At 44.4% G+C, this 20969-nt stretch overlaps 1 protein-coding gene across 3 annotated transcripts in view; it reads left to right on the top strand.

Annotated features, from left to right (window-relative positions):
- The window catches only part of Shld1 (shieldin complex subunit 1), a 66112-nt gene extending 45691 nt beyond the window's left edge, over positions 1 to 20421 (top strand). For all 3 annotated transcript variants that reach the window (XM_057781701.1, XM_057781702.1, XM_057781700.1), the window contains exon 3: positions 19628 to 20421. In XM_057781701.1, the coding sequence (XP_057637684.1) occupies positions 19628 to 20070 (443 nt within the window). In that variant the 3' untranslated portion in view covers positions 20071 to 20421. The remainder of the gene's footprint in view (positions 1 to 19627) is intronic.
- Positions 20422 to 20969: the final 548 nt, after the last annotated feature.

Raw genomic sequence — 20969 nt, 5'->3', positions numbered from 1 at the left:
TAGAGGTAATACCAGTATTGTGAACAGTGAAGACAGTTGTGGTCTAAGAGCAGAATTCTGTGTGTCATGCTGGAGAGCGACCTGTGCACTTAACTACGCACAACAGTATTGCTCTCTTACCTGCTTCTTGCCATTTCTTCAGAAAGTGTACACCTAGCTGTGCGACTTGCAAATGCCTTCAAACAAGTGCATGTGTGCTTGTTTGTGGTGGTGGGGGTTTAACTCACCCAAGACCTTGTATATGCATACAAGCTATCCATCACTGAGTTACTCTCTTATTTGGGTTTCTTTTTTTTTTTTTTAAATATTTATTTATTTATTATGTATACAATATTCTGTCTGTGCGTATGCCTTCAGGCCAGAAGAGGGCACCAGACCCCATTACAGATGGTTGTGAGCCACCATGTGGTTGCTGGGAATTGAACTCAGGACTTTTGGAAGAACAGGCAATGCTCTTAACCACTGAGCCATCTCTCCAGCCCCTTATTTGGGTTTCTGTTGCTATGATGAGACCATGAGCACAGCAAATCTTACAAAGGAAAATATTCGATTTGGACTGACTTATAGTTCAGACGTTTAGTGTTAGTGGAGGCTGCTCATTTGTTCCTGGCAGCTTAGACCTGAAATAATCACACAGAAACTATATTATTTGCAGTACTGTTTGGCCAATAAGCGTATTTCTAGCTAGCTCTTGTATTCTAAACTAATCTTTCTCTATTAATCTGTGTATCACCACGAGGTTGTGGCCTACCGGCAAAATTTTGGTGGGCTCTGATGGAGGTGTCTGTCTCCTGTGGCAACTACATGGCTTCTCCTTGACTCTGCCTACTCTATATGTCTTTTCTAGCCTGGCTATATTCTGTTAAGCCATCGGCCAAAAGCAACTTCTTTATTAACCAATGGTATTTACAACATACAGAGGGGAATCCCACATCACCTCCCCTTTTCTATCTAAATAAAAGGGAAGGTTTTAAGATTAACATAGTAAAATTACATATAACAAAACAGGTATCAAGCAAGAATTACAGTTACAATATTTATATCTACTTTATCTTTTATTATAACTAAAGAAAACTATAACTATTCTTTAACTCCATCAGAGACTCCAGAAGGCTATAATATTGCTTAAGTTAACAGGAAGTGTATTGTAAGCAACTTCCAAAACTCTAGAATTGACAAAGACATCTCACTGTCTGGACAGTTACCCAAAGTTTTTCTGTAATGTCGGGGTACCTATCTTCTGCCTACAGGCCCATAATATCTGGCAGACCTTTCCTTGAAGCAGGAAATTTCAAAGACAGTTTTGCCTATATTGGCAGTTTGTCAGTAATTTTCTTCTGTGTCCTGCAGAATTTCTGGCAGACTCATGAAGCAGGAACTTCGAAGGACCATCTTACCTTTAGGCAAGTTCAGCAGTCATTTTTCTGTGGGTCCTGCATGTCAAGTTCATACAGCATAACATAAAGCAGTCCAGACAAGAACAATTTCTTGCCCAAATGCCTAACAAACTCCATAAGGAGCCTCTTTGATGCCCATCGTCCTCTTGAATTAGATTGGTGCTGCTAGGAGCAGATGTGTCTCATTGTCATGAAAAGTTCTAAGTTCTTAAAACATTTTAAATGCCATTTTCTGTAGGTCTTTGAAAGATTTGAAGATTATCTAACTGAAATATATCTTATTATATATTTAGAAAACCTAACTAACATGACTACAAGCTTGACTATTATAAATGACTATCTATTAACTTGTATTTCTTAATTATATATTACATTTTTGAATGAGCTGCACAAACAGAATACCTTAATCAAGAGCAGAAATATACATATAACAAGATTGAACTTAAATTTGTATCAATAAACCAAGATCCATACCAAAACAAATCTCTATAACATATCCCCCTTTAAATGTAAACAAACATTTATAAATAATATTTGGGGAATTTGGGTGTAGTTCTCTCCAAACTGCTTCTTGTTTTTTTGTTGGGCAAAATTTTTGAGCGTGTTCATGGCAACCTTTCAAGGACTCTTGGTCTATCAAACCACATTAGTCTGGAAGGATTCCACAGGTTCTCATTTGTGGAAACAAAAGAAGCACCTCTTTTCCAAAAACAACAAATCCTTAGACCCAAATTCTGAAGACATGGTACCTTTAAAATATCTATGCTGTTTTAGCTTAGCAGCCTGTACAATGAAATGTCTCTCTGTACTTAGCTCTTTTACAATCAAAAATTCAAAGAAAACACAATAATATACATAATCCAGACTCTCTATGTATATTCCATCTTTATGGCTTATTTTTCTCACTCTATTACTTTTTTACAAGTTTAATATTTATTTTATTATCTTAATCTATGGCTGTCTGTACTCTTATATTATAACTGTCTATACTCTCTTTCTCTCTTTTTCTCAATCCTAAATACATCTATCCTACACTGTGACCCATTTAGAGGTCTTTTTAATCTGGATTTGTCTTTATTGTGTGAGTATCTGTAATTATTTTTTGACCAGGAGCTTTTTATTTTTAAATGCTAAGCAGGCATGACTAGGACCAACTCCACAGTCCTGCCTGCTTGCTCTGCCCAGTCCAACATGGCAGAGGCATGTTCACTGCCTCTGAGACTGCTGGGTGGGAGCCGTCCTCACCACCTCAACTCTGAGAAGCAGTCATACAGCATATAAACCCTTTTTATCTGAGTAAAATCTAAATCTGCCATGCAGCACACTTCATGGCCTGGAAATATCTCTTTGTATGGCTGCGGGAGTCCACCAGGGCACACCTGATTCTGCTGCCTGCCCAGGCAGGAAGCACTGAGCTGTGGGCTCCGAGTGGGCACAAAAGCATCCAGACCCAAAGTGGGTGGCAGGCATCAGCTCCAAACATCTCAGACCATGTTGGCGTGGTGCACCAATCTGTTGGCGGAGGCTGCCCGTTCGTTCTCGGCTTCGTAGACCTGAAATAATCACATAGAAACTATATTATTTGCAATACTGTTTGGCCAATAGCTTAAGTGTATTTCTAGCTAGCTCTAAAGACTTTGAGGGCCATCATCTAATCTATTAAGTATGCCTGATTAAAAAGTCTTTACTGTTTTTAATTACTTGCTTCTGGCATAACCTTGAAGACTTATACAGAAGGCTACTCACTCTGTAGACCAGGCTGGCCTCAAACTCACAGAGATCCACCTGCCTCTGCCTCCCGAGTGCTGGGATTAAAGGTGTGCACCACCACCGCCCAGCGAGACTGTGTTTTGAAAACAAAACAAAAAAACCATTAACTTACATGTCTTAATTATCTTTAACAGTTTACAGACAAATTAGTAGCTTTTGTAAGATTAGGATTTTATAGTTTTATTTCTGTTTTGACCCTAAAATTTTGAACTGAAGATTTAATTGACTATCCTTTATCATCAAAATAAAACTTTAAACCATAAGTGCAGTCCACAGAGAGACAGGAACTTTCTGATTCTTTCATAGTGCCCTTTTACAGTTTCTTGTATGACTCAGTTTATGTAAATAGCTAAAGCTTAACAAAGTTAGCAAAGACCTAAGTGGTTAGACATACATCTATGAGTCAGTTTCATTAACCTGAGTAGACCTTAGCTAAGGAGAGACAGTCTATAACAGTGGCTCTCAACCTGTGGGTCACGTATCAGATATTTACATTACGATTGATAACAGTAGCAAATTTACAGTTATGAAGTAGCAACAAAATAATTGTATGGTTGGGGTCCCCACAACATCAGGAGCTGCATTGGTCACAGCATTGGGAAAGTTGAGAACCACTGCTTTATAGACTCTCTGCCAGACAGCATGGGCCACTGGTTTGCTGCACCACAAAATAGGAATATTCTTTTTCCTACTACATTTCCCTCAATTCAAACAATTAGTGTCTCAGTTTCTGATGCCCACAGCTGTGACCCTAACTCTTTAGTCTCTCACCCCCACATTCCTAACTTCTCTTTTATCCCTTCTCATCTTAGAACATTTCCCACTGCTTGAGTCTCTGTTGTCCTTTACCTAGAGTGATCCTGATGTCTGCCATCTCAGTCTGTACAAAACCCCGACCAGATCCTGTCTCATGAAATTAAACCTCTGCTGTTCTTCCCTAAGTCGTATTTTCAGTCAGAAGACTCTACCAGGGATACCAGTCCCTGCTAATAACTGCCAGGGTAGCATCAAAACCTGGCCGGAGGCAAGCAGCCCTAAGCCAGGAGGTGAAATTGGCTCATCTGAGGCCTGTCGCGTCCCTACTAGAAAGGCTTTGTCTGATGCATAAAAGAAGAAAAAGGAAGGAGGGTGGGGAGAGGGAAGGAGGAACAGGTTTTTTTTTTGTTTTTGTTTTTCTTTTTCTTTTTATTTTTTCTTTCTTTTTTTGCTTTATAAAATAAAGCTGTTAAACTCAAGAGTCTCTATTTCCTGTTCTCTGTTCTCCTAATGGCACAGAGACACCTGTGAATGGCCAGGAATCCATCTGGCTAGATGAGTTTCTGCTTCTGCTTTAAACAGTGTGGAGGTGGAGGCCTGCAACACAAGGGCCCCAGAGATGCAGCTCCAAGACAGCAGATCCCGGGCTCTCTGTGGATCAGTGTGGGTTACTTCAAGCATATTTTGTGCCCCCAGGAAATACAGAGGAGCCAAGCCTGAGTCCTCTGACTTTCTAATCATGAGATAAGCCTGTCCCTCTTCCTGGAGGAGACCTGGGCTGACTTCTCCAAGAGAGCTCCTTTCGTCTCTCTTCCACTTGGTTCTGCTTCTGCTAGCACTTTCTGCCTTGACCTTTTTTATATGGGTTTTTTGGGCCGAGTTCTCTGCGTCCTAAGTTGGTGCATTCTGTTAGCTCAGAGATATATCCGGCCACAACCCTCTACTTATAGTGAAAACTAGAATTGGCAAAATTACTAGAATTGCTGCATATATCAAACCAGTGCCATTTACAGACTCTGCATTTGAGGACATTCAAGGACAAACATTCTAGTTCCATCCATGACACTATTCTGAGATAAAGCTGACATCCAGAAGATCTGTTGTTCACACTGGCATTTCCAAGGACAATAATAATTTTTCCTGCTGAGAAACCATTCATTGCCCTAGATAGATTTACTAAATATTTCCATAATTACATAACTATTTACATAAATATTTCCTTTGCTCCCTTAAAAGACTTTTTTTTTTAAAATTTCTGTGCTTCCCTCAGTAACTCAGCCTTTTTCAAAGGAGCGAAGAGTTACTAAGCAAAGTAAACGAAGCTTCATTTATGCTACCCGGACCACAGAATAGAAATCACCGAAGGCTTCCACTGGCATCTCTAATCACCATAGCCTCTTCAGTGCTGGCCCCAAGCTTTTCTGTTTGCTCAGGTCTCATAGCGAAGAACACTACAGAGGTAAAGAGTTCCTGCATTCCCCACCTGCTGTTTTCATTTTTTAATCCTTGCATATAAATGCATGTGGGTGCAGCTTTAATGCTGTATTAATCAAGCATATGTTGTTTTTAAGTCCTGTTTCTCATAAACCTTGTTCATGCTTCGATCCGCTTCTGTTATTTTTACTCTCAGGACGAAAATCATCATACAAAACCCCATTCTAATCCAAAATATCCTGGAGACCTGCTGTTGCCTCCTTGGTCTAAAGAGGAGATACAGTGATGAGCAGAGGGCTCAGGAGGACTGAAAAGTTTTATGGAGGTTGCTTTAATTGGTTTATACCAGGTGGTCATCTTAAGATGGTGGTAAAATCACAAGGCAGGTTCTCTCTTTAAACTTAGTAAAGATGGCCGCCAGCCACATGGCTGCTTCCATCCTGATGAGGTCATTGACCAAGATGGTGGCAAGCCACATGCCTGCTGTTTACTGCAAGGTGAGCCCATCAGGTACACACACCCTCAGGAAGGCTGAGAAAAGCAGCAAGCTTCAGCAGGCCAATGAGAGGGACAAAGACAGAGCAGAGCTCCTGGGGGGAGATGGGGAAAGATAAGTAGTTAGCCTTGGATAGAGATAGAGTAAGCTACAGGAAGGAGCTGAGAGACAGAGCTAACTAGCTACAAGGCCTCCAGGAGCAGAGTAAAAGGGATGGGCAGGCTCCAGGAGGGACCTGGGAAACAGACAGAGCGAGCTATGGGGAAGGTGGCCAAGAGCAGCTGAGAGGCCCAGAAGGGTGTAAAGAAGTTGCCTGCTATGGCTTTTGTAGCAGCAGCAGGTTCTGGGAGCCAACAGAGCAGGCAACTCTTTGGTGACATAGGTAAGAGCAACAGCAAGGTTCCCCGGCTGCCTGCAACTGGGAAAGATTAATGTGAGCCCCCAAAAGGGACAGATAGAGTGACAACAAATCCAGGACACAAATCAGTGACCACCAAGACCAACCAGATCCTGAGGATGCCTGGTGTTGTCCTGGTCACAGCCAAACTCTGGAATTCTTATACTGCATCCTTTTTTGCATGAATCCCCCATGATACCCCAGAGAGAATAGAAACCTGAAACAGGCTTATCTTTAACCTGAATCTTAGGTTTATCTTACCTCTGGAGGTCCTGAAAGAGGCAAGTTGGTGAGGGGTATCCAATTTCTGGAGCTGAGGAATGATGACATCACGGTGGCCTCTGCTAGGACTGGCAACCAACTCTTTGCCGAGGGGTAGTTCCACCCCCAGACGCGGAGTCTTCTTATCAGGAATTTCAATAGGACTCTCAGAAGGCCTGGATAAGTCAAATGGAGTCTTCATTTGCCAATAGTGAGGCTATTCCAAGCAAAGCAGTGGAAAGCAGTCCTGACCTCCAGTTTGTTTGAGTTTTTAAAAGGCAAAACTGTGTCTGTGACAGATGTACAGAAAGGCCACTCTGGACATCTGCAGCAAGCAATCCTTGCTTACAGAAGCAGAAAAAAAGCAGTTAAGCAGTCAGACCGTCCTCATAACCTGGAAGTCAGGGACACATTGTATAGGAATTTAGGGCTGCTCTAAGTGACCAGGGACCAGTTTGTCCAAGGTGGCTTTGTCATTTAAAGTTTTCTTAGGAATACTTCCACAAGATGGCAAAACTATAGTTCAGTAGCCCACTACAGATTGGCAAGCAGGAGGAAGAGAGGAATACCAGGGAAGGGTGGGAATCTTTTGAAACCTCAGGTCTGCCCCCAGTGGCACACCTCTTCTAACAAGGCCAGCCCCTAATCCTTCCCAAACAATTCCACCAACTGGGGACCAAGTACTCAAACATGAGCCACCACAATATACTTTCATATGTGGAACCATCCCCAGGGGCATAGTTTAAACTACCAGAGACCACACTCTCAAGAAAGCTGACTCTTCCTCCCCCAAAAGCCATAACTGTCAGTAGTTCCCCAGGAGGAGGGGCTCATGAGTCCCTCCCGCTGCATGCTGGGATGTTAACTGTCTCGACCTTGTGCAGGCGACTCCAGCTGCTGTGAACGCATGCGTGTAGTAGTCCTGCCATGCCCAAAGACACAGTTCTGCTCTTGTCCTCCCTATTTTCTGACTTCTACAGTCTTTCTGCCCCTCTTCTTCCATGGCCCTTGAGCCTTTTGGGGAGCTGGGTAAATTCTTGAGTTCTGTGTCTTGCTTTTATCATCTGATGACGTTCTAACCCACTCTACCTGTTCCCTTCTAGCATGATTTATTGTTTCAAAGAGTGTGCCAACTTTTGACTTCCAGAATCCTTATGACTAGTGTTCCTAGTGTAAACTAAGATCTGCCAGCTGGACATAGTCCCACAAACCTCTGGATTCCGGCCTAGGATACGTGGGAAGAGAACTGGTGTATGAAACCTTGGTTTGGATGGGTGTGAGTAAGAGCAGAGGTTTCATGTTTCTGGAGTCAGTGCTGTAATCAAGCACATCTGGAGTCAGCACACAGCTTCCTCACTGAGAAGCTTTTGGGATCTTGCAGCAACTGGGTAGTTTGGAGTCAACATCTGTAGCAGAAGCTTCTGAATTCTTTAGGTTCCCAGCAATGAAGCAGCAGCCCCTTGACCGTCCAGTTCTGCTGAATTGTCGAGGAATCATTTCTCCAGGTCAGCCTGTGGTCTTTCTGCTGCTCTCCCAGTAATGTCTTTAGCTGTCCCAACCATCTTGTGTTTATTTCCTTAAAGTAGCTACAGTGATACATGTTTGCAAACCATCATCTTAGGATTTTCGTGAGACTGGTCAGCTTTGCATCCTTATAACGATACCTGAGCCACTAAGTTAAAAGAGAAGAGATCTGTTTGGGTCATGCCCCTGGAGATGCCAGTGCAAGATGAGGTGACCCTGGTGCTTTGGGGCTCTGGCAGGGGTGGTGAAAGTACTTAATGAGAAAACCATTTAAAGCTTGAGCCAGGAAGTAGAGAAGCTGTGAGAGGCCTGAGTTCTTTTTTTTTTTTATTGCTTTTTATTGAGCTCTACATTTTTCTCTGCTCCATTTCCTGCCTCTTCCCTCCCCCCCCCTTCAACGGTCTGCCAAGGTCCCCATGCTCCCAATTTACTCAGGAGATCTTGTCTTTTTCTACTTCCCATGTAGATTAGATCTATGTAAGCCTCTCTTAGGGTCCTCATTGTTGTCTAGGTTCTCTGGGAAAGGCCACACATCCCACGGTTCTAGGAGGGAACATCATTGTTACCAGTCTAGAGTCTCCTATGATTAAAATGGTAATGGCTCTTCTACTCAGAGGACAGCACCCTAGGATACCTATAGGAAGGCTAGTTTTAATTCCCAACGCATGGTGTCATCTAACCATAAGCACGAGGATTATCCTTTGCTATGTGGTCAAGGTCATTCTTGGCTGTATGCCACACTTGGGTATGTAGCTTAGTGACACTGTGTGCTTAGCACATGGAAGTCTCTGTGTTCATTAGAGAGGCCTGAGTTCTAAATGTCCTTCGAGGGTATGTCCCCAGTGACTGAGGACCCCCCCAATACCCTCCCTGTTCAGGTCTCATCACCTTCCAGTCACCCACTCTGGAAGACCCAAGACTGTAAAGCACAGGCAAGACTTCATAAGGTGAGGCGAGCAATGCTTAAAGTATCTGACATGAATTCTCACCGACTTAGCTCCTGGAGCTTTTTCTGAAGCCATAGCCCATGGTACTCCTGCAGCAAAGACACTCATTTGTTGGTTCATCCGCTCATCTACTCACTTAGCCCTTAAGGAAATTAACATTTCTAAATATGTGTTTCAGTTCAGACATGCTCTGGTTGCTGTAGCTGAACATAAGCACAATTGATGACTCTTGAATACACTTAATTTCTGTAGTGTGCCTGAGACAGCTCCAGCTCTGTTTATCGATCTCTATCTCCATTTATATCTATATCTGTATCTCCCCAACCCCTCTAAATACACTCAACATTTATTCTGAGGAAAGGTTGCTGTGTGTGTGTAGATATTTCACATTGAGATACAATTTACCTAACAGTAAAGCACACAAATGTTAAGCATTTCAGTTTAATATTTGTATAGACCCATGTATCGATGACCCTGAGCAAGATACAGAAAAATGGAACTATTAATAAAAATGGACTGCGTGCCTAGGTTTGGGTACTCTTTTTAGGAGCTACTGTTTCACTTGAAGTTTTACCATTTCAGGTTTTTGTTGTTGTGATCCAGAATGGTCAGTGTAATTGAATCATTTTTTTCTCCTTTATTGTCCTCTTTAAGTTTTGTTATTGTTTTGGGTTTTTTTGTTTTGTTTTTAGGTTGTGCTTTTATATGTGAAATACAATTAACTTAACTAGGACCTTATGTTATAGGATGCTCACCAGAGATGAGCACTCAGACATAATTTATAGCCAATTGAGCATCTTTATTTCAGCTGTGACTACACCCAAGTGTTTAGGAACCTGGGTGTAGCCTCAAGTATCCAGAACACTTTTTTTTTTTTTAAAGGCAGAAACCATGTTCCGGCTGTGAGGGCTTCACAGAAGGAAGCAAGCAGGTTTTTTTTTTTTTTTTTAGATTTATTTATTTATTGTGTATACAGTATTCTGTCTACATGTATGCCTGCAGGCCAGAAGAGAACACCAGATCTCATTACAGATGGTTGTGAGCCACCATATGGTTGCTGGGAATTGAACTCAAGAACTTTAGGAAAGCAGGCAGTGCTCTTAACCACTGAACCATCTCTCCAGCCCCTGAAACAAGCAGTTTTAACAGAAACTAAGTTAGCTAGGACATCCTGACCTTTGTTCCTAGAACAGAGTTGGGTGATTTTCCATGGGATTCTCCATGACATGTTCTTGTTCTTTTTGTTTCTTTTTCTTGTTTACCTAGTCATTATTAACATTATTTATTTATTTTGTGTGTGCAATCACACATTCACACACATGTGCCACGATGCACATGTGGAGGTCAGGGAACAACTTTTTTTTTTTTTTTTGGTTTTTCGAGACAGGGTTTCTCTGTGGTTTTGGAGCCTGTCCTGGAACTAGCTCTCGTAGACCAGGCTGGTCTCGAACTCACAGAGATCCGCCTGCCTCTGCCTCCCAAGTGCTGGGATTAAAGGCGTGTGCCACCACCGCCCGGCAGGGAACAACTTTAGAAAGGAGTTGATTCTCTCCTTCCAGTCAAGCAGGAGGACCTGAGGTCATCAGAGTCATAGCATCCATGTCTAGGTATAGTGGTGCCTGTCACCCCTACCCAGTGTGGGGAGGAGAACAGAGACAGGCAGATCCCTCCAGATCGTCATCCCGCAGGCCTGGCAAAAGCAATAGTTCCATATTCAGTGAGTGACTCTGCGTCACAAAATAAGGTATAGAGTGATCAAGTAAGACACTTGACATCAACCTACACACACACACACACACACACAGTCATTTAGTCAGTCTTGGCTTGCACTTACTTCTCTGTTGCCTACAATGCTTTCTTCTCAGGTTGCATTATGTAAGTTTTAATTCTGTTTGGGGCTTTTCCGCAGCTCCTATGGCACAGAAGGGAGAGCTAGAAGTTTCCTCAGATTTGCAGGTGAGTGGAGGAGGAGGAGGGCCCAAGGAGTCTCTATTTCCCACTTTCATTGAGCTTGTTTAAATTTAACTCTCCACACAGTTCTGACTCGTCAGCAGTCCTATGACCGCTAGAGCTTTTTAGCCTTCTGGGAGAGGCAGAGCGGGCAGGGGCCACAGGGAGAACGGAGCATGCCCGATGCCTGCTGCCCCCGGTTACTTTCCCGTTGCTGTGATAGTCTGCGCTAACAAAAGCGCCTCAAAGGAAGGAGGGTTTCTGGGATACAGCCCATCACGACAAGGACTTAAAGCAGCTGCTCCCATTGTGCCCGTTGTCAGGAAGATGCCAGCCATGCTGGCATTCAGGTAGCATCCTCCTTAAGAGGTCCAGGGCCTGGTCCGGGAAATCCTGCGACCTAATCAACATAATCCCTCCTATATCCCTCCCCAGTCTGGAGAGATGACTCCGCTTACTGCTCTTGGAGAGGACTCAGGTTCAGATCCCAGCACCCACATGTGGTTCATAACCATCTGTAATTCCCATGTCAGGGACTCTGATGCCCTCCTCTAACCTCCATAGACACCAGGCACACCTGCAGTGCGTATCTATAAATGCAGGCATAACACTCATGCACATAAAAATTTATCTTTAATATTTTTTTTAAAAGATAACCTCCCACAGTGTGTCCAGGGGCTTGCTTCCTTGGCCCTGTCAAGTTGACAGTATTAACTATAGAGATATTTTATTTATGTTTTATAAATAAAGCTTGCCTGAAGACCAGAAAGTAAAACTAGACTAGAGGCCAGGCAGTGGTGGTACACACTTATAATCCCAGGATTTGGGAGACAGAGGCAGATGGATCTCTGTGAGTTCAAGGCTACCCTGGGCTACACAAGTTCAATGCAGAAACAGATCCAGGTGGTGGTGACTCACACCTTTAATCCCAACACTAGAGAGGAATATAAACCTGGATGAGACAGGAACTAGTTCTTTTTCAGTTTGAGGATTTCTTAGAGGTAAGAACTCTCTAGTGGCTTGACTACTTTGCTTTTCTGATGTTTGGGTTGAACCCCAATATCTGTCTCTGGGTTTTATTATTCAAGCTACAATTAACCATCACAGCTATCAAGATGGAGGCTGTTGGCCTCTCTGCTCAACCCACCTTTCCTATTTATTTATTTATTTATTTATTTATTTATTTCAGTCATTCAGGGTGTGTGCATGTTTGTGTGTGTTCATCTGTCCGCTGCTCTCTGAGGCTAGAAGAAGGCATCAGGTCCTCTGGAGCTAGAGCACAAACTGCTGTGATCTGCTCAACATGGGTATGAGGAATGGAATTCAGCTCCTCTGCAAAATCCACAGGCGCTTTTATCCACTGAGCCTCTCTCCAGGCCATTCTCTTTCTAACGAGTGTATCTTGCTTCCTGACTGGCTCTAATTAAACTCCTAACTGCCTGGACTGTTACTCTACCCCATATGAATTCTTGGGAACACAAAAACAGAAATTGCTGCTGAGGTTGAAACAGAGGAAACTTCCCCATGGTCCTCCTGGGGTCTCATGGGGGAAGTGACTCGCGGACAGCTGGAGGGCTCTACCAGCCTGGGCTTCTGTGTGACTCTCCCACACACTAAGGCACCTGCTGTTTCCACCCACACTGGGATCACGATTGCTTTGCTGTGGGTGCTCTTGAGACCCGTCAGTCGCTGTAGTCCTCCTGCGGGAGCCGGGGGACGTTCCCATGACTCATCCCTTCATGGCACAGCCAGCAGCTACAGGGCTGCCTTTCCTTACCATAGCATCTATCTGCCGAGGATACATACACGGGCTTGTGCAACTTACCTGTTAAGATCCCAGATGTTAAATGACAACCCCCCTGATTTTCAGTTTAGCAACTCTGCTATGGGTTCTGCTCTTGTTGCTATGGCAATAATCACAAAGTATCTTTTATTCCTGGAGCACTTGATATGTCCTAGGCTTTATGTTAATGGTTCATGCAGTGCTTACAGCAGTCCTGTTGCCTAGGTGATAACCGGTACCGCATAGGTGGAAACATAAGATTCAGAGACATCAGGTAACTTGCTCAAGGTCACATGGCCCGTCTCCTAAATCCGCAAGCATCTCTTCTGTCAGGACAGAGACATCCCACCCAGTTCCAGACCTTTGACCATGAGCGTTTACAAGGCCAGAGCTGAAATCCACCTTGCAAGGCAACCGTTTAGAAATCTGTCCATATTGTTGCCTGGTGCTGCTCAGAACTGGTTTGGGGATTCTTTTGTGAGGGCTGCTTTTTAAATTAGTTCATGAAACATGAAGGAACCTGTCTCTTTTTGTGGCCAAGCTGGCTTTTGCCCTTGACAACCACTTTGTCTTCCCTATGCCCAACAATGTTTACCAGATTTCAGCACGGATGCCTCATGACACTTTCTAAAAGGGTGATGCCATCCTCTGGGGTCAAGATGTGTCACTAGTGGGGACACTCAGAAGACTCTAGGACTGAAGACAATTTCTGGCATTTCTGAGCAGGGTCAGAATTTTACAAACAGAGTGTTGGTCCCTGGGTACTGACTTCAAGGGGGACACTGAGCTCTGTAAGTGCTTGGTAGCATATTTGTTTATAGTTAAATATGTCCCTGTAGATTTGAACCAAGATGGAAAGACAGGGAAATTATGGAGACATGGGAAAGACAAAGAGCCACTTACCCCAGTCTGGATGAGCCTCTGACTAACTGGGAAGCATGGATTCCAGCACAATTAACATGGGCTGTGAAGGCTGCTGGCACAGCGATGATACGCCCTTCATAGATGAGTATTTTATGTTCAGACAGCCATGATGCAGGCTGGTGGTCTGAGTATATATGATGACAGACAGGGCCTTATTCCTTTCCCCAGACATCACCTGAGAATCTCAAACTGTACTGAACTTTGCCTCAGAGATGTCCAACCTCCCTGCACCCTGGCAGTGTATCAACTGTAATCTTTGGTCGGCAGTCATCCTGTGACCCTATTTAAGTTTCTTAGCAACTGTTTAAAGACAGTAACTTTAAATCCCACAAATCCTATATGTGACTACTGTAAAAATAATTTTTAAACAAAGGTGATCTGAGACTGTCCAAGTGAAGACCCCATCCCACACTTGGCGCGTCTCACCATCTAGAACTCTTCTCTGAGAAGCCATACCCCTTGATTTGGTCTGTCTTGCTTTCTTCTGAGTGCCTCTCTTTCTCTTGATCCTGTGCTAAAGCTTATATAAGCCTTTTTTAAATCCAACTCTTCTGGCTTTCACAGTTACCTGTACTCATGTGCACACACACACACACACACACACATTCACTCGTATGCGCGTGTGAATAAAATAAATCTTTTTGAAATACTTATTTGTTTTATAATTAAGATTAAAACTTCAAGCATCATCTTAATTAGCAGTTCGCATTTAACCTGATTCTGCTAAAGAGAAGTCATATCAGAGTAGCCATGCTGGAGCTGGGGGATGGCTGTTGGTAGAGTGCTTGCCTAGCATTGGAGAAGTCCTAGATTCAATCCTCAGGACACATAAGCTGGCCATGGTGGTGCATGATTATGCAGCATGGGAACATGCCTCACAAAACAAAAAAAAAATCTAGGATCCCAGTCACTTGCTTTTCTTCCTGCTCAAGTGGTCCTTACTGCCCAAGCCAGGGTTTGAGCTATTCACTGAAATGAAAGTTTGAAGATGTGCTTTTTATTTTGTGTGTATGCTGTTCTGCCTGCATGTATGTATATTGTGTGCCTGCAGTGCTGGCAGAGGCCAGAAGAGGGTGTCACATCCTCTAGAGCTAAGTTACAGATGGTTGGGAGCTGTTGTGTGGGTGCTGGGAGCTGAACTAGGGGCTTCTAGAAGAGCAGCCCGTGCTCTTAACTGCTAAGCCATCACTCCAGCCCCTGAAAGGAAAGTGTAAAAGCTATGTGGGAGAACGTTTTCTCTTTTTTTTTTTTTTTTTTTTTTGGACAGGGTTTCAGTGTGCCACTACCTTCTGCTAAGGTTGCATTTTTCAGGGATTCCTTTCCGGGATAACTATATTTGGAAAACAAACAAACAAACAAACAGAACCCATTTCTCACAGGAATAAACATGCATGTGTGTGGGGGGGTAGGTAGGGGGGTGGGAACATGCATACACATATGTACATGCATGTGGAGTTCAGAGGATAGGGATCAAAATCAGGTCATTAGGTCTATACAGCAAGTGCCTGTAGCCACTAAGCCGTCTCTCCTCTCCTAGAACATTTTAGTTTCTTAGGATTAATACTTAATTTTCCCAGATAGTTTACAATTCAGAATATGGTGGGATTCAGTTGCCTTCGCCCCAATGTGAGGCACATGGATTTTTCCAGCTTTCACTGTCCTCCTCAGCGGTGACCTGTCACAGGGCTCTGTCCTTTGAGCATCTGCTTGTCATTAAGATGAAGGTGGCAGCATTTGCCGTTTCCCTCTGGATAATTCTTCCAGCTTTGGCTGTCAGATATAAACAAGCACCCACAGGGACAGCCTGGCTTCAAAAGCGCTGACCCAGAGCCAGCCATTCTCCCTGTGAAATGCTAATTTGGATTCAGTATCTTGATACCCACACACTTGCTTTGCGATTTCAATATCTGATCTCCACACACCCTCTTTGTGATTCTGTCTCTGAAAGGAACTGTTGCAAATCCTAGAATGTATAAACTGTGGTTGGCAGGGTTGCTAGGCATGAAGGCGGATCAGGCTTATCCATGTTTTTTTGATTCATTTTATTAATATGGTAGAATATAAGTTCCTTAAAATTCCAGTGCAGGTGTTGTTATGGGGGGAAGGGGGAACAAACCAGAAAGAGGACTCAAGATGCTGAGAGAGTGACTAAGGGCCAGCCCTTCCAGCAGTTTCCAGAAGCAGGGGAGCAGAAGAGCTGCCCACTGTAAAAAGGGGAAAGGAAGGACAAGTGGGATTCAGTGAGACAGGCCCAAACCCAACAAGCTTCAGCAAAGAGCCATCTGAGGGCGCCATCCGTGCGCACTGTCTTAACTAGGGTCTCTGTTACTATGATGAAACACCACAACCAAAAAGCAAGTTGGGGTGGGGGAGGGTTTGTTCAGCTCACACTTTGACACCACTGTTCATCACCAAAGGAAGTCAGGACAGGAACTCAAACCGGGCAGGGTCCTGGAGGCAGGAGCTGATGCAGAGCCCATGGAGGAACGCTTCCCATGGCTTACTCAGTTTTACTTCTTATAAAACCCAGGACCAGGAGCCCAGGGATGGCACCACCCACCATGGGCTCGGCCCTCCCTCACTGATCACTAATTGAGAGAATTTCTTATTTTTAGAACTCATAGAGGCATTTCCTCAACTGAGGCTCCTTCATATCTGATGACTCTAGTTTGTGTCAACTTGACACACAAAACCAGGTGTATGTATGCATATGTACATACATCTTAACAAGCCTTATGTATGCAACTAACAAAATCACATTCCTACTCTGTATTATGACAGCCTATAAACAATCCTTGCCTTGAAATTGTAGGAGTAGGTAGGAATAGAATGAGTTAAAGTTTTACTTCTGAAATAGTTAAGAGGGAGGAGAACCCCTGCCTCAAGTACTTTTGTTTGTGATGAGTGTGAGTGCCCAGCAGACCTTCCTCATGGCTTGTAGGGCTCCACTGGGGACAGCACCCAGTTTTGTTCATTCGGTGATCTGGTCACTCTTTCAGGAGGTGGCTAGTAAGAGGAACAAAGAAAGGAAACAGGTCATGGTCTAGAACAGAGAGGTGTAACGGGTTCACGGTCTAGAACAGAGAGGTGCAACGGGTTCACGGTCTAGAACAGAGAGGTGTAACGGGTTCACGGTCTAGAACAGAGAGGTGCAACGGGTTCACGGTCTAGAACAGAGAGGTGCAACGGGTTCACGGTCTAGAACAGAGAGGTGCAACGGGTTCACGGTCTAGAACAGAGAGGTGCAACGGGTTCACGGTCTAGAACAGAGAGGTGTAACGGGTTCACGGTCTAGAATAGAGAGGTGTGGCACCGCAGAGCAGGGTCCCTCATTTACAGGCAGTAGCATCTAATATACTCACATGATGAAGTTATCCACGGAAACAGTGAGTTCAGTTCTGTTCTGGCACATAAACACACACACACACACAAATTAATAAATCAAACATAATCTTAAAACTTTAAAATAAAAAAAGTTCCACTTAATTTAAATAGTAGAATCATTTGTTCCTGCTAAGACTACTAGCAGTAGTAAAAATCCCTAGCTCATTGCCTGAGAAAGGAAAACACACCATATGCCTGGCTACCAACAGGAAGGGGGATTCATACTAAAGGTCCCATGGGGTGTTTAAGGCAAATCAACATGCTGTTGTGCAGTGCGTCCATTCGTCCTACAATCCATCCTTTGAGACAGTATTTCTCTTCTGGAAGGAGCAGGCTATTAGGGACATCACTGGCATCTTTGTCATCTCAGACTGTCCTATACACTGTAGGATGCTTATATCCTCGACCCTACTCAGTATCAGGGTTAAATATCATACAGCTAAATATTATATTTAAGTAATATAGACATAACCATTTAGTATAAGTAGCATTTTGTAATTACTCCCAGACTCTTTGTACAGCAGAGATTTCTGTTCCCAGTTGAGAGCCCTATAAATCTGGGCTAGATCCACAAGCAGACGGGGTGGTGTTTGGACATAATGGTAAGGGTGCCGCAATGAGTGGAGCTTTGAAGATCCACTGTTGTTCCACACCCAGGGCATCAGGAGAGAAGGGACAGCTTCACTTGCTGCCATCCCAAAGGCCACAGCAGCTGCACGCTGAGAGGGAAGCGTGTGGTTTGCAGTAAAGCACATTTGAGAGAATTGGAGACTGGGCGGCCTGGAGGCAGCATTCGCTTAGAACTGAGGAGCTGAGTATACTCGGCCATATGTCTTTGTTCCTTTGCAAGAGGAGGGGTTGTTTCTTTGAAGATAAGTTACAGTCTGCTTGACATTTGCATGAAAAACACAGGAGATGAGCCAGTTTTTAGGCTCTTTTGTAAACACCTCATAGTCCCAGGCTGGAGAGATGGCTCAGCAGTTAAGAGCACTGGCTGCCCTTGCAGAGGGCTCAGGTTCAATTCCCAGTACCCACATACTGGTTCATGAACATCTGTAACCCCAGATCCAGGGTTTCCAATGCCTTCTGACCTCATCAGGCACCAAACACGCACAAGTACACAGATGGTATGTGCACTCAAACACCCATACATGTAACTGAGTTCGATCCCTGGGTCCCACGTGGTAGAAGGAGAAGACTAACTTCTGTGTGCTGTCCTCTGACCTCCACATGCATGCCCATGTGCACACACATACCAATGACTACTATATAAGATGTATAAGAGAGCAAATGAATGGTGAAATATACATTTAAATAAGTGCAGAGACAACATCTGGTGTTGGGATTAGTAGCTCGAATTGTCAAAGCAGTGTGCCTCGCTCTGTTCAGGATGCTGTGAAGTGCCATAATTAAGTGAAGTAGACAGTGTTATTGGAGGCTAAGAGCCCACGGTCTTCAGCAATCCCTGCCTCCTTGTCCACAGAGGCTGCTGCCGATGCTATTCTTTATGAATTACATTTCATCATAGAAGGAAATGCTAAATTTCAGGTGGAAGGTAATAATGGTAGGATTTTTTTTCAGTCTCCATGAATCTATATACAGGACCCCCAGGCTAAGAGCTCCTGATCCAAGCTGGAAAGATAGCTCTGTGGTTAAGAGTACTGGCTGGTTTTCCAGAGGACTCAGGTTCAGTTTTTAGCACCCACATGGCAGCTCATAACCATCTGTAACTCCATGTCTTAGTTAGGGTTTCCATTTCTGTGAAGAGACACCATGGTTTATAAAGGAAAACATATAATTGGGACTGTCTTACAAGTTCAGAGATTTAGTTCATTGTTGCCATTCCGGGAAGCATGGCAGCACACAGGCAGACATGGTGCCAGAGAGGAGGCTGAGAGTTCTAGATCTCAAAGTCTACCCCCAGTGATGTACTTCCTCCAATAAGGCCACACCCACTCCACAAAGCCACGCCTCCTAATAATGCCACTCCCTTTGAGCCTATGGGGGCCATTTTCGTTCCAGGCCCTGGGGAGCTGACACCCTCCTCTGGCCTCATTAGGCACTGCATGCTGGCGGTGCACAGACAAACGCGCAGGCAAAACTTCCATACACATGGAAAAGAGAAAAACAAGGGACTCCTGACCCACATGGGCATAACTTGAGGACGATGGGAAGGCTTCTGAATCAGATGATTCTGCCTGTTGTTAGTGTCCTGGGAGTAGTAAGTGTCCTGAGCTGAAGAGAGACATTTGTGCTTTTGGTTGCTTTCTGGTCCTAAAAAATTCCAGCTAGTTCCAGGACAGGCACCAAAAGCTACAGAGAAACCCTGTCTCGAAAAACCAAAAAAAAAAAAAAAAAAAAAAATTACCATTATTGTGTGTGTGTGTATGCTGCTGTAGGAAGTCCATGCCACCATGTGCATGTGGAGGTAAGAGCGTGACTTGAAGGAGTCCGTTCTCTCCTTCCACCTTTACTTTGGTTTTGGGGATCCACCTCATATCATTAGGTTTGTGTAGCAGAGACCTTTACCCACTGAGCAATCTCACCAGCCCAGTTTCTCATAGTGTTGACTGTTTGAGTACGGGAATGTGTTGTGTCTTGCAGATAGCAGTTCTCTAAACACTGAACAAAAGGGCTCCTGGGACTCAGAGAACTTCTGGCTTGATCCTTCTGCGAAAGGCCAGTTGGAGACCAGTGAAGAGGAGGATGGACTCCGGAAATCACTGGACAGATTCTATGAAGCATTTGCTTATCCACCGCCAGGCTCCGGGGACCAGCTCTCTGCCCCTGTGTGTCGGTGTCTGTCTCAGGCAATCTCTGAACTTGAGGGCCAGGAAAGCCAGAAGTACACTCTCCGCAGTTTCCAGATGGCACGAGTTATCTTCAGTCGGGATGGCTGCTCCATCTTACAGCGGCATTCCAGGGAAACCCGCTTCTACCCTCTGGAACAAGGAGGCAACTCTTTGGAGGGCGAAGAGCCCACCCCAGGACTGTCTAGAGAGATCATTCGTTTCCTCTTGGAGCAGAACATAATGAAAGACTCCTAGCTGGGGCTGGTGTGAAAGGGCAGTGCTGGAGGGGAAGTGCTATATCTTGGCCCTCAGAATCCCTGAGGGGTCTCCTGGTAGCTTCCTGTTTCCAGCTGTTAGCTACAAGCTTTGTAGGTAGAGGCTGGCACCAGCGATCTGGTGATGGAGCTAGTAAGTCTCTAGGTGTGCCACCCCACTCACGTTGGCGAAGGCTGCTATGGACTCAACTAGGGTTCTTTGCCTTAGTCTGTGTTCCAGAGTATTCTGCTGGGGTCCAGACCAGGGCTGGGACTTTGGCAGGAAATCACTTCCTTGCTTGGTTCATCCCTCCTCCCACCCACCTCCTGGTGTCTCTGGGGCCTTTTCTTAATAAACCTTTATATCCGCATCCTTGACTCAGTCTACTCCTGGGAAAACTGGCTTCTAGGAGATGAGTGTTTTGAGGATATACATTTCTGTGCAGAATCAAGGGTAACAACTATACAGAGTTGTCAATGGGGACCAATCGACTGGCCTGAAGCAATGGAAAGATTTAAAAACTCTTCCAGATACCACATCATATCCTAGTCATACCTTTGGCTCCTCCCCAAAGCCAGAATTCCCTGTTCTATATTGACGGTGGGGAAGGAACATTTGGACCATCTACAAAGCTAAAATTTACACACTAAGAGGCTTCTTCAGGTCCACTGATTGCAGTGTGGACGGTGAGGAGACAGCACTGGACCGTCCACTCAGGATGTGGGAACACAGGTCTAATGTGTAAGGGTGGCACTGCGTGACCCTGCCAATTTGTGCTTAAAGGGAATAAGGAATCCTTTGCCCACCAGCTTTTCCCTCTCCTTGTTACTTTTGCCCTCTGTCCACTGCCAGCATCCCCTGTGATCCTCTGAAGGGTTGCCCCTCATTCCTGCCCTGTT

The sequence above is a fragment of the Chionomys nivalis genome, chromosome 9 (genome assembly GCF_950005125.1).
Source record: "Chionomys nivalis chromosome 9, mChiNiv1.1, whole genome shotgun sequence".
NCBI lineage: Eukaryota > Metazoa > Chordata > Mammalia > Rodentia > Cricetidae > Chionomys > Chionomys nivalis.
Note: the sequence above shows the minus strand (reverse complement) of the source record. Positions and strands in the feature narration are given on the sequence as shown.